Genomic DNA, 13,776 nt, shown 5'->3' on the forward strand with positions numbered 1-13,776 from the left:
CAAAAGACAGTCAATATCACAGAGGCCACAGCACCGTTAAAGACAAAGATGAGGCAGCTATCGCATGCTGGTACAGAAACCTGAAGGGAATAAGGTATTGTTCTCTAATTATGGAAGCCAATTCTGGCTAGAAATAAAGATAAATCTGATAATTATTGACTTACTGGAGATTCCTTTCAGAAATGTATACTCAAGTTTCAATTAAGACAACGTCTGATAAAGGAACTTAAGGAATCAGTCACAAAAATGGTTTTATTTTATAAGTCAGTTGGGTATAAATGTTGAGAGTATTTGATTCCTCTGGAAGGACATTAATTACTGGAGAAGATAGTGTATGCACTATCTACAATGGTATTTATAGGTGACCTTTGGAAATTTCAATTTCTTCCCATTGAGCCAAAGGAAAATGTTGATTTATTACTCTGAATTTCACATATCATTCTTTCCGAAATGACTCAAGTGTGGTCCTACTTTGAATTGACTCACTAAATAAATGTTGACTTTATATAGTACTGGACCAACACAAAAATAAAAGAAAAAATCTTTTCAAAACAAAACGTGGTATGGGACAACGCAAATCTAAGTCATACTTGTTCCAATAAGTTTTTTCTATTGGTTAGTTTTGATACCTATTAATTTTTATTCCCTTCAGATTTTGCTAATGTGGATCGCAGTGGTTCACACTTTATTGCATAAAAGAAACCCTGAACGCACCTCCTGCGAGTTCTGGTTCCCAAGGACCTTCACCAGGCTGCTGGAAGGATAGAGCTCTGCTCTCAGCTGGCCTCAAGGTTGACTCTAGCCTGTGGAATTTGTGGATCCTGTCTCTGACCAGGATAGCATTACCCCCTTCCTCATGCTCCGCTCCCTCTCTGGCGTCAGACCGACCAAGGTCCTTTTTCTGGACTACGTTTGCAATCTCAGCTACCAGGTCTGACCCAGATTCTGTCTTTTCTGTAGGATTATATTTGTGCACATGAACAACATCTTCCCTTTCTCCTAGCAGCTTGGAAAGTAGTGAATAGAAATCACCTGTGGGGGGGGGGAGAGAAATAAAGACACACAGTGTTTATAAAACCATAACATTTACAAAACCTGGTGCCTTAGAAATATCGAGTCTTGATTGTGACAGTGAGTGAGAAGCAAGGTTGTTCTCACACTTTCATGTATAGGAGGGACGGAGGGATGTGAGGGACAGAGGAAGGGACAGAGAGAAGGGGAGAGGGGGTCCAACACTGGAAGCATATTTTTACATTTCATTTGTATACCATCTTCTTCCTGCCATTTCCCACACTGTGACCATTGGCAGATTCATAGAAATAAAACAAAATAATTCACTTGTGAGTACATGACATATTTTAAACATTGGCTTTCACAGATTAAATGAACTGATAAGGAAATTAAGAATTTAGGAATCTATCAATAAGATAGCCACAGATGCACTAGAGAAAGCTAACACCACAACCAAATGATTTAAATTTGCTAAAAATCTATTAATTCATAAGCTACAGGACATCAAATATTTTTCAGTAATATATGTGAAACAATCACTATCAGACACACACACACACATATATATCTATGTGTGTGTGTGTGTGGGGGGGGGGCAACTGGGACGTCGGTCTTATAGTTTCCCTAGCAGTAACATAAGTAGTTCCAATTAGTTCCAATTGCTCATCTCAAGCAAGAAGTGAAGAACCTCCAGAAGAATTGTTTTTGATATAATAATCCCTTTTAAAACAGTGAGAAACAAAGATCATAAAAGAAAAATAATGTTGAGAATCATTAGTTGAGTCAGCACTGAATGTTTTCTATGACTATATTAAAGAACACACTTTGATTTTATGAAAGCAAACCATATAAAAACAGTGGTTAGATACAATATCTAATGAAAGCTCATACAATGCTTTAGTTATCATCATTTATGTGGTCAAACCCATGATGTCTGCTCAGAACAGAAAATAACCCATGTAGATCCCTGGCAACTCCAGGTCTTCCTGTTCTTAACTTACTCTACAGCTTGGCTACTAGGAAACCCTGATTTTAGATTCTGATTAGTTATGTTCAATTATGTCTCCAGCATCACTGCTAACATTTATAAACCTTCTTCATGGCCTGGAGAAGATAAAGAGTCATTAATGGTTTAGCTATGATGCAAGCCACTGAAGAATGTATTTTTAAGACATTTGTGCAAGGGGATACAAAGGAGAGAACCGGACAGCTTCTGGAACGGGCAGAAGCACAGAGCCGCTGAGGCAGCAGCCTGGGCGGGCCGCAGACAACCGGCCACCATCCGGACCAGAGGACAGGTGTCCGCCTGGCTTGGGAGGCGACCTCAGCCTCAGCAGCAGCGGTCGCCATCTGGGTTCCGGGACTCCGCGGGACCTAGGAAATTAGTCTGAACAGGTTAGAGGGTGCACCAGAGAACCGGACAGCTTCTGGGACGGGCGGAAGCACAGAGCCGCTGAGGCAGCAGCCTGGGCGGGCCGCAGATAACCGGCCACCATCCGGACCAGAGGACAGGTGTCCGCCTGGCTCGGGAGACGGCCTCAGACTCAGGAGCAGCGGTCACCATCTTGGTTCCAGGACTCCCTAGAACTTAGGATTTTAGTCTGCACAGGTGAGAGTCTGCACCACAGAAGCTGACAGCTTCTGGGAACTGCCAAAGCAACACAGCTTCTGAGAGAGGCCCTGTTTTGGGCCTTCTTCTTCGACCAGGAGGAGGTCCAAAAACAAGATATCTGCGCACCTTCCCTGTAAGAGAGCTTGCCAGCAGAGAGTGCTCTGAGCACTGAAACTCAGAGGAGAGAATCTGTCTCCCAGGTCTGCTGAGAGACGGTAACAGAATCACCAGAAGAACAATCTCTAAACAGAGTCAACTATAACTACTAACTCCAGAGATTACCAGATGGCGAAAGGTAAACGTAGGAATCCTACTAACAGGAACCAAGACCACTCACCATCACCAGAACCCAGTACTCCCACTTCGCCCAGTCCAGGGCACCCCAACACACCCGAAAACCTAGACCTAGATTTAAAAGCATATCTCATGATGATGGTAGAGGACATCAAGAAGGACTTTAATAAATCACTTAAAGAAATACAGGAGAACACTGCTAAAGAGTTACAAGTCCTTAAAGAAAAACAGGAAAACACAATCAAACAGGTAGAAGTCCTTACAGAAAAAGAGGAAAAAACATACAAACAGGTGATGGAAATGAACAAAACCATACTAGACCTAAAAAGGGAAGTAGAAACAATAAAGAAAACTCAAAGTGAGGCAACACTGGAGATAGAAACCCTAGGAAAGAAATCTGGAACCATAGATTTGAGCATCAGCAACAGAATACAAGAGATGGAAGAGAGAATCTCAGGTGCAGAAGATTCCATAGAGAACATCGGCACAACAATCAAAGAAAATGGAAAATTCAAAAAGATCCTAACTCAAAATATCCAGGAAATCCAGGACACAATGAGAAGACCAAACCTACGGATAATAGGAGTGGATGAGAATGAAGATTTTCAACTCAAAGGACCAGCAAACATCTTCAACAAAATTATTGAAGAAAACTTCCCAAATATAAAGAAAGAGATACCTATGAACATACAAGAAGCCTACAGAACTCCAAATAGACTGGACCAGAAAAGAAATTCCTCCCGACACATAATAATCAGAACAACAAATGCACTAAATAAAGATAGAATACTAAAAGCGGTAAGGGAAAAAGGTCAAGTAACATACAAAGGCAAGCCTATCAGAATTACACCAGATTTTTCACCAGAGACTATGAAAGCCAGAAGAGCCTGGACAGATGTTATACAGACACTAAAAGAACACAAATTCCAGCCCAGGCTACTATACCCAGCCAAACTCTCAATTACCATAGATGGAGAAACCAAAGTATTCCACGACAAAACCAAATTCTCACATTATCTCTCCACGAATCCAGCCCTTCAAAGGGTAATAACAGAAAAAAACCAATACAAGAACGGGAACAATGCCCTAGAAAAAACAAGAAGGTAATCCCTCAACAAACCTAAAAGAAGACAGCCACAAGAACAGAATGCCAACTTTAACAACAAAAATAACAGGAAGCAACAATTACTTTTCCTTAATATCTCTTAACATCAATGGTCTCAACTCCCCAATAAAAAGACATAGACTAACAAACTGGCTACACAAACAAGACCCAACATTTTGCTGTTTACAGGAGACACATCTCAGAGAAAAAGATAGACACTACCTCAGAATAAAAGGCTGGAAAACAATTTTCCAAGCAAATGGTATGAAGAAACAAGCTGGAGTAGCCATCCTAATATCTGATAAGATTGACTTCCAACCCAAAGTCATCAAAAAAGACAAGGAGGGGCACTTTGTTCTCATCAAAGGTAAAATCCTCCAAGAGGAACTCTCAATTCTGAATATCTATGCGCCAAATACAAGGGCAGCCACATTCATTAAAGAAACTTTAGTAAAGCTCAAAGCACACATTGCACCTCACACAATAATAGTGGGAGACTTCAACACACCACTTTCACCAATGGACAGATCATGGAAACAGAAACTAAACAGGGACACACTGAAACTAACAGAAGTGATGAAACAAATGGATCTGACAGATATCTACAGAACATTTTATCCTAAAACAAAAGGATATATCTTCTTCTCAGCACCTCATGGTACCTTCTCCAAAATTGACCACATAATAGGTCACAAAACAGGCCTCAACAGATTCAAAAATATTGAAATTGTCCCATGTATCCTATCAGATCACCATGCACTAAGGCTGATCTTCAATAACAAAAAAAATAACAGAAAGCCAACACTCACGTGGAAACTGAACAACACTCTTCTCAATGATACCTTGGTCAAGGAAGGAATAAAGAAAGAAATTAAAGACTTTTTAGAGTTTAATGAAAATGAAGCCACAACGTACCCAAACCTTTGGGACACAATGAAAGCATTTCTAAGAGGGAAACTCATAGCTCTGAGTGCCTCCATAAAGAAACGGGAGAGAGCACATACTAGCAGCTTGACAACACATCTAAAAGCTCTAGAAAAAAAGGAAGCAAATTCACCCAAGAGGAGTAGACGGCAGGAAATAATCAAACTCAGGGGTGAAATCAACCAAGGGGAAACAAGAAGAACTATTCAAAGAATTAACCAAACGAGGAGTTGGTTCTTTGAGAAAATCAACAAGATAGATAAACCCTTAGCTAGACTCACTAGAGGGCACAGAGACAAAATCCTAATTAACAAAATCAGAACTGAAAAGGGAGACATAACAACAGATCCTGAAGAAATCCAAAACACCATCAGATCCTTCTACAAAAGGCTATACTCAACAAAACTGGAAAACCTGGACGAAATGGACAAATTTCTGGACAGATACCAGGTACCAAAGTTGAATCAGGATCAAGTTGACCTTCTAAACAGTCCCATATCCCCTAAAGAAATAGAAGCAGTTATAAATAGTCTCCCAGCCAAAAAAAGCCCAGGACCAGACGGGTTTAGTGCAGAGTTCTATCAGACCTTCAAAGAAGATCTAATTCCAGTTCTGCACAAACTTTTTCACAAGATAGAAGTAGAAAGTACTCTACCCAACTCATTTTATGAAGCCACTATTACTCTGATACCTAAACCACAGAAAGATCCAACAAAGATAGAGAACTTCAGACCAATTTCTCTTATGAATATCGATGCAAAAATCCTCAATAAAATTCTCGCTAACCGAATCCAAGATCACATTAAAGCAATCATCCATCCTGACCAAGTAGGTTTTATTCCAGGAATGCAGGGATGGTTTAATATACGAAAATCCATCAATGTAATCCACTATATAAACAAACTCAAAGACAAAAACCACATGATCATCTCGTTGGATGCAGAAAAAGCATTTGACAAGATCCAACACCCATTCATGATAAAAGTTCTGGAAAGATCAGGAATTCAAGGCCCATACCTAAACATGATAAAAGCAATCTACAGCAAACCAGTAGCCAACATCAAAGTAAATGGAGAGAAGCTGGAAGCAATCCCACTAAAATCAGGGACTAGACAAGGCTGCCCACTTTCTCCCTACCTTTTCAACATAGTACTTGAAGTATTAGCCAGAGCAATTCGACAACAAAAGGAGATCAAGGGGATACAAATTGGAAAGGAGGAAGTCAAAATATCACTTTTTGCAGATGATATGATAGTATATATAAGTGACCCTAAAAATTCCACCAGAGAACTCCTAAACCTGATAAACAGCTTCGGTGAAGTAGCTGGATATAAAATTAACTCAAACAAGTCAATGGCCTTTCTCTACACAAAGAATAAACAGGCTGAGAAAGAAATTAGGGAAACAACACCCTTCTCAATAGTCACAAATAATATAAAATATCTCGGTGTGACTCTAAGGAAGTGAAAGATCTGTATGATAAAAACTTCAAGTCTCTGAAGAAAGAAATTAAAGAAGATCTCAGAAGATGGAAAGATCTCCCATGCTCATGGATTGGCAGGATCAATATTGTAAAAATGGCTATCTTGCCAAAAGCAATCTACAGATTCAATGCAATCCCCATCAAAATTCCAACTCAATTCTTCAATGAATTAGAAGGAGCAATTTGCAAATTCATCTGGAATAACAAAAAACCTAGGATAGCAAAAACTCTTCTCAAGGATAAAAGAACCTCTGGTGGAATCACCATGCCGGACCTAAAGCTTTACTACAGAGCAATTGTGGTAAAAACTGCATGGTACTGGTATAGAGACAGACAAGTAGACCAATGGAATAGAATTGAAGACCCAGAAATGAACCCACACACCTATGGTCACTTGATCTTCGACAAGGGAGCTAAAACCATCCAGTGGAAGAAAGACAGCATTTTCAACAAATGGTGCTGGCACAACTGGTCGTTATCATGTAGAAGAATGCGAATCGATCCATACTTATCTCCTTGTACTAAGGTCAAATCTAAATGGATCAAAGAACTTCACATAAAACCAGAGACACTGAAACTTATAGAGGAGAAAGTGGGGAAAAGCCTTGAAGATATGGGCACAGGGGAAAAATTCCTGAACAGAACAGCAATGGCTTGTGCTGTAAGATCGAGAATTGACAAATGGGACCTAATGAAACTCCAAAGTTTCTGCAAGGCAAAAGACACCGTCAATAAGACAAAGAGACCACCAACAGATTGGGAAAGGATCTTTACCTATCCTAAATCAGATAGGGGACTAATATCCAACATATATAAAGAACTCAAGAAGGTGGACTTCAGAAAATCAAACAACCCCATTAAAAAATGGGGCTCAGAACTGAACAAAGAATTCTCACCTGAGGAATACCGAATGGCAGAGAAGCACCTGAAAAAATGTTCAACATCCTTAATCATCAGGGAAATGCAAATCAAAACAACCCTAAGATTCCACCTCACACCAGTCAGAATGTCTAAGATCAAAAATTCAGGTGACAGCAGATGCTGGTGAGGATGTGGAGAAAGAGGAACACTCCTCCATTGTTGGTGGGATTGCAGGCTTGTACAACCACTCTGGAAATCCGTCTGGCGGTTCCTCAGAAAATTGGACATAGTACTACCGGAGGATCCAGCAATACCTCTCCTGGGCATATATCCAGAAGATGCCCCAACTGGTAGGAAGGACACATGCTCCACTATGTTCATAGCAGCATTATTTATAATAGCCAGAAGCTGGAAAGAACCCAGATGCCCCTCAACAGAGGAATGGATACAGAAAATGTGGTACATCTACACAATGGAGTACTACTCAGCTATTAAAAAGAATGAATTTATGAAATTCCTAGCCAAATGGATGGACCTGGAGGGCATCATCCTGAGTGAGGTAACACATTCACAAAGGAACTCACACAATATGTACTCACTGATAAGTGGATATTAGCCCAAAACCTAGGATACCCAAGATATAAGATACAATTTCCTAAACACATGAAACTCAAGAAAAATGAAGACTGAAGTGTGGACACTATGCCCCTCCTTAGAAGTGGGAACAAAACACCCTTGGAAGGAGTTACAGAGACAAAGTTTGGAGCTGAGATTAAAGGGTGGACCATGTAGAGACTGCCTTATCCAGGGATCCACCCCATAATCAGCATCCAAACGCTGACACCATTGTATACACTAGCAAGATTTTATCGAAAGGACCCAGATGTAGCTGTCTCTTGTGAGACTATGCCGGGGCCTAGCAAACACAGAAGTGGATGCCCACAGTCAGCTAATGGATGGATCACAGGGCTCCCAATGGAGGAGCTAGAGAAAGTACCCAAGGAGCTAAAGGGATCTGCAACCCTATAGGTGGATCAACATTAAGAAATAACCAGTACCCCGGAGCTCTTGACTCTAGCTGCATATGTATCAAAAGATGGCCTAGTCGGCCATCACTGGAAAGAGAGGCCCTTTGGACACACAAACTTTATATGCCCCAGAACAGGGGAACGCCAGGGCCAAAAAGGGGGAGTGGGCGGGTAGGGGAGTGGGGGTGGGTGGGTATGGGGGACTTTTGGTATAGCATTGGAAATGTAAATGAGCTAAATACCTAATAAAAAATGGAAAGAAAAAAAAAAAAAAAAGGGGATACAAAGTCTTTCCAAACTTAGGCAAACACATTTGACATAGTTACAAATAATCTTGGCTCAACAATTCAAAGTAGGTTTGCAATTCTTACCCATGAAATCAACCTATCCCAGGTGAAATTTTCAACCAGAAAACAGTTACTAAACAATGGGGCAATTTCTTTAACGGAAACAAAGCAAACAATGACTCAACCAAACTGGTTAGGTCACAGACACTCTCTGCCTTCCAGAAGAAGTTAATCTGTTTCAGCTAAAGTCTTTTGTCTCACAAAGTATAAACAGTTCATTGTGCTCCTGCAATGGGACACTTCACATAGAAAATAAAATACAATGTTATTTCAAGAACAGATAGAACGCATAATTTCAAATCAGAATCAATGACATCAGGAGGAAGAGACTGAGTACTTTGCACAGACCTTCAGCCTCACCAGAGTCTAAAAGCTGTCCTAAGATACCAAATGCAGAATGCTGCCGTTCTGTTGAACTAGTCATTTAAAATCATCGTCCGGTTAGGAAGGCAAAATGTTAAAGCAACATGATAGGCTTGGTTGCACACTGGCCTCACTGAACTGTGAAAATACAGCTCCAGAGACCACTAGATGGCTGTCTCACTATCTCCCAAATCGTTATGAAAGACCTTGATCAGTCAATTGCTCTCTTCCTTTCTCTTTCTCTCCCCCTCTCTGGGCTGCTCCTGGATAGATGGGATCTTGAAACGGTAGCCATTTCTCTTAGACATGTTAAGATCTCAACTTGGGAAATAGGTCTGATGAGCATGTTAGAAGGGACAGGATATAAACAGAAGAAATTGGCTGGGACAATTTTCTCCTATTGTTCATACTTTTCTACTCTGCAGATTTTATTTTATTTTATTTTATTTTGCAGATGCTGTTTAACATAACCCCAATCGTCAGTGACTGCTATTTCCTCTCTAGCTGCTGGAGTCCTTTGCAGAATGCCGTGGCCTTTATCTAAACACTGAAGTGTTTCCCTTAAGCTTTCCTTTGCCATTTTCAGAATTTCTCATGTTGATCCACTTTCAATTGATTTGAATAAGAAAATGGGTCTAGTTTGATTTTTACATATTAGCAGATTTCCCAACACCATTTATTAAAGAGGCTTTGATGCATCTTTTTTGACACCCTTGTGTAAAAAGGTGGCTGTTTAAGAGGGGATAGGGCTGGGGAGATAGAAGGAGGGCAAACATTGATGGGGAGGGCTAATCAAAACTAAGGACACATGGAAAGGCTGTATAGAAATTCAGTACTTTGTAAACTAAGAAGCATAAATTTTAAAGGTGCTTGAAATGAGATACCACACATGGGCAGATGCTGCTGCTCCCAGAAGACATAGATTACTAAACAAAAATCCTAGAACAGGGTAAGAGATACATTCCCATGAACTGTTGGTCAGGCAGATTTTCAGAAGCCCTCCAAAGCAATAGATGCTCTTGCCCTGATCTTGGTTGTTCACCTATTGTTGAAGACACTATTCACTTTTATTATGTGGCATAGAACAATCAAGCTGTCACTGAGCTGGCACTAGCTTTCAGAGTGCCAGGAATCCTCCTTGGGCACTGGGAACTGGTGGAGTTGGTGGTGAATCTAGGATCCCTATGTGGAGAGGTGTGGTGAGATGGTGGGTGGAGCAGAAGGTGGTATGCAGGCTGCTGACGGAGCAAGGACATATCCACACTCACAGGTCAGTGATGCCTTCAGAGGGCAGTGGTTAATGCAGAGACTCACAACTGGCTAAAAGGCTGATAATTGTGACTGCTGAGTGTTCTCCATAAATGAGTCATCTGTAACACATGCTCAATGATTCAAAGGTCATTACCGAAGAGAAAAAAGATGGAATATGAGAGCCAGAGACTGGGGAGGGCTGCTTGAAATGGGAAGGATCTCCTGGTCATGACCACTGCATTCATGAACTCAGAGCAGCTGTGGCTACTGCCCAAGATTGAACCCTAACTGTTGACCTTGTTGGGGAGGGCTCATGAGGTTCCCATCTATAGATGAAAATCTATTGGCAGTTACTGGCATAGGGGCAGAGGGAGGAGGCGATTTCATTCTTCAGTGATGTAGCCATTGCTATGGTGGCCATGTTCCAGCTAGTAACACCACACCTATGGCCATGTCAACAACTCTAATAAGATTCAGTGGCTCTTTCAAAAAATCATGAGTAATGGAGGGTGAGGTGGAAAAAAAGAAGGGGTCCAAAGGAAGTGAGATGAAAGAAACTGGAGGAAATATGCTAAAGTAGATTGTATACACATATAAAGCTTTCAAGACATAGATTAAAAGCATTTAAATATTTATAGGTAGTTTGTTTTACTCTTGGGTTGTGTGATGGTTTGCACATGCTTAGCCTAGGAAGTGGCACTATTTGGAGGTGTAGCCTTGTTGGAGTAGGTGTGTCACTGTGGGCTTGGGCTTTAAGACCCTGTCCTAGCTTCCTAGAAACGAGTCTACCACTAGCAGCCTTCAGATGAAGATGCAGAACTCTCAGCTCTCTCTGCACCATGCCTGCCTGGATACTGCCATACTTCCACTTTGATGATAGTGGACTGAACCTCTGAACCTGTAAGCCAGACCCAATTAAAAGTTGTCCTTTATAAGACTTGCCTTGGTCATGGTGTCTGTTCACAGCAGTAAAACCCTAAAGAATACAGGTTGCTTCTGGGTCTTCTATTCCATTGATCCACATGTCTTTTAAAATCCACATGAAGAGGCAACTATGCCTACTCAAGTGTACTGGATGGCTACCTCTGCCTATCCTTCTAGGCTATAAACATACTCACTGAAGGTTTGAGTGCTTATGGGAAGAAACTGGGTAGTGCTCCCCTTCTGACACATGGTGTTGAATTTGCTCTCCCTCTGCTGCCTTGCTTGTGATGGGTGGAGCCACACTTCCTTAAGAGCCCATTGGCTATATTCCCCAGACTCCTAACCCTCACACACTTACACCTTTCTACTTCTACAAAACATTCCAGCATAACCCAAAGGAACTTCATGATAATGACAATGTGGTACAACTGCAATGGTCAACACTAGAGCCTCTACCTACCCAGGGCTAATGAGCCTTTGTCATGTGGCTACTATACCTGAGCCATGTTTGAGTTGTTCTTACTTCTAACTAAATGACAATAAATATCCAGTATGCACCACATGGATGTAAAGGACCTCTCTTATATGTCCTTACTCCTGCCCACTTCCCTTGCTTAGGTGCAGGCAGACATATTCAGTTCCTACTCCACCACTGTGTGACTTTTGCAAGAGCCAATCAAGAGTTCAAAGACAGGAAATGCATCACTGTGGCTTGTTAGTGGCAGGCAGGTAGCAATTTATTGGAAACTCTTTTCATGATGTTCTATACAAATTTCCTCCAGTCATCTTTGCTTTCAGTTTTTCGTCTGTCTGCACAACATATGAGAATGTTGTCACATCCCAAAGTCTATACTAGACATTTCCCTCTCATACCCAGTGGTCTTGGTCATTTGCTGCTAAAGCTCTTATCTCTGGGAAAATCACACCTAGCTCTGCAGTTTTGCTAGTACCAGACTCCTTTATAAAACTGTATTCTGGGGGGCTAGAGAGAATGCTCAGCATACAAGAGGGAACACTGTTCCTCCAGACAAGCTCAGTTCAGTTCTCAGCACCACACTGGGATGCTCACACATGCCTGTAAAGCCAGTGCCAGGGGAATCTGACTTCTTCTGACCTCTAAAAGCACCTGCACTCGTGGACATATTCCTGCACACACATGCACACATATATGCACACACACACACACACACACACACACACACACACACACACACTTTTTGATATCTTTAAAAAAATCCCATATTCTGAGAATTTCTATTTTGATGGTGTTTTCCCTGATATTAGAAACATAACATCTCTAAAATTGAATTATTTTTCTTTTTTCCATTTTTATATTTTTTCCATAATCGTTCTCTCAATCCAAAACACTGAACTTTCCCTTCTCTCTTTAGTGAGCACAAATTCCAAATTACACTGTTTATGAACATCTTTTGCTTCCTGACTGGAAGTACTCATCAGGAATTCCCATGATCCTCTGGTCGTTATGCTGAGAGGAGGGTTGCTCCCTTGCCTTTCAATCCTGGTCTGGACTTGAAACCTATCACGATGCTGAACCTTCCACTCTAGCTGGCTTGTGACTGACAGAGCTTCACTGCATTAGAGTCTCTGCATTACGGTCCACAGATACCTGCTCTTCACCTCCATCAACCCGTGCATTTCTGAGTGGTTTTCTCTAGTTCTATTCTGGGACGCTCTGCTAAGGTAACCACATAATTAATTTCCCCAGATGGGATACTTTGGGAAAGGTAGAGCATGTCATTAATATTTATGCTAGGAGAGCTGTGGACAATCATAGGGAAGCTGTTTGTTACGATGTTTGAGGCTAACAGATAACAATCTTACAAATAGCTTATAACCCGTGTAGCAGTAGCCACTGCATTTATGGTTAGCAGGACCTTATAACTTTGCTGACAGCCTCATATTTTTAACACATTTCATCCCTGTGACATAGCTATTATTATTTCCCTCATTCTAGGTGTGGAAGCTAAAGGCAATTCTATCATGCCCAACTGATAGGAAGTTAAGCACTTTAAGTCTTAACTGAGTTCCATTCTATCAAGGATTGGATAGATTTCTGTCTCCTCAATGTTTAAGGTCAAACATTTTTTTTCCTTTTTTGTTAACTGTTAATAAGTTTGAAATTTTGTCAGATTACCCTATAACATCTCAGAATTCTATAGAAAAAAAAAGTTCATTAGCAGCAGATGGAGGCTACCTTGCAGCCAGAATGTAAGCAAAATAACCTTCTTTTAAAAATAGAGTTACATATCTTAGGGCATTTTGTTACAGTAACAAAACTAATAAACACATCATCTACACTGTTCATTGTATTGGATCCAGGGTCCTTTCTCTTGCCTGTAGTGGCCATGGGTCCCTTTCTATAAAAAACTTCCAGTCTCCAATCAAAATTACTCTTTTTGGGCTGGAGACACAGTTCAGTGGTTAAGAGCACTATCTGCTCTTCCAGAGGTCCTGAGTTCAATTCCCAGCAACCACATGGTGGCTCACAACCATCTATAATGTGATCTGGTGCCCTCTACTGGTAAGCAGGTGTACAGATAGAGCATTTCTAT

The 13,776-nt window shown here is 41.0% G+C and overlaps 1 protein-coding gene across 20 annotated transcripts in view; it reads right to left on the reverse strand.

Annotated features, from left to right (window-relative positions):
- Pam (peptidylglycine alpha-amidating monooxygenase) overlaps window positions 1-13,776 on the reverse strand; it is a 274,763-nt gene that overhangs the window by 42,398 nt on the left and 218,589 nt on the right. For 12 of the 20 annotated variants that reach the window (XM_017319289.2, XM_017319286.2, XM_011247938.3 and 9 more), the window contains one exon: window positions 715-1,032. The exons of the other annotated variants lie outside the window; for them this stretch is intronic. In XM_017319289.2, the coding sequence (XP_017174778.1) occupies window positions 715-1,032 (318 nt within the window). The remainder of the gene's footprint in view (window positions 1-714; window positions 1,033-13,776) is intronic. 20 annotated transcript variants of the gene reach the window in all.

Source organism: Mus musculus, chromosome 1 (assembly GCF_000001635.26).
Source record: "Mus musculus strain C57BL/6J chromosome 1, GRCm38.p6 C57BL/6J".
NCBI lineage: Eukaryota > Metazoa > Chordata > Mammalia > Rodentia > Muridae > Mus > Mus musculus.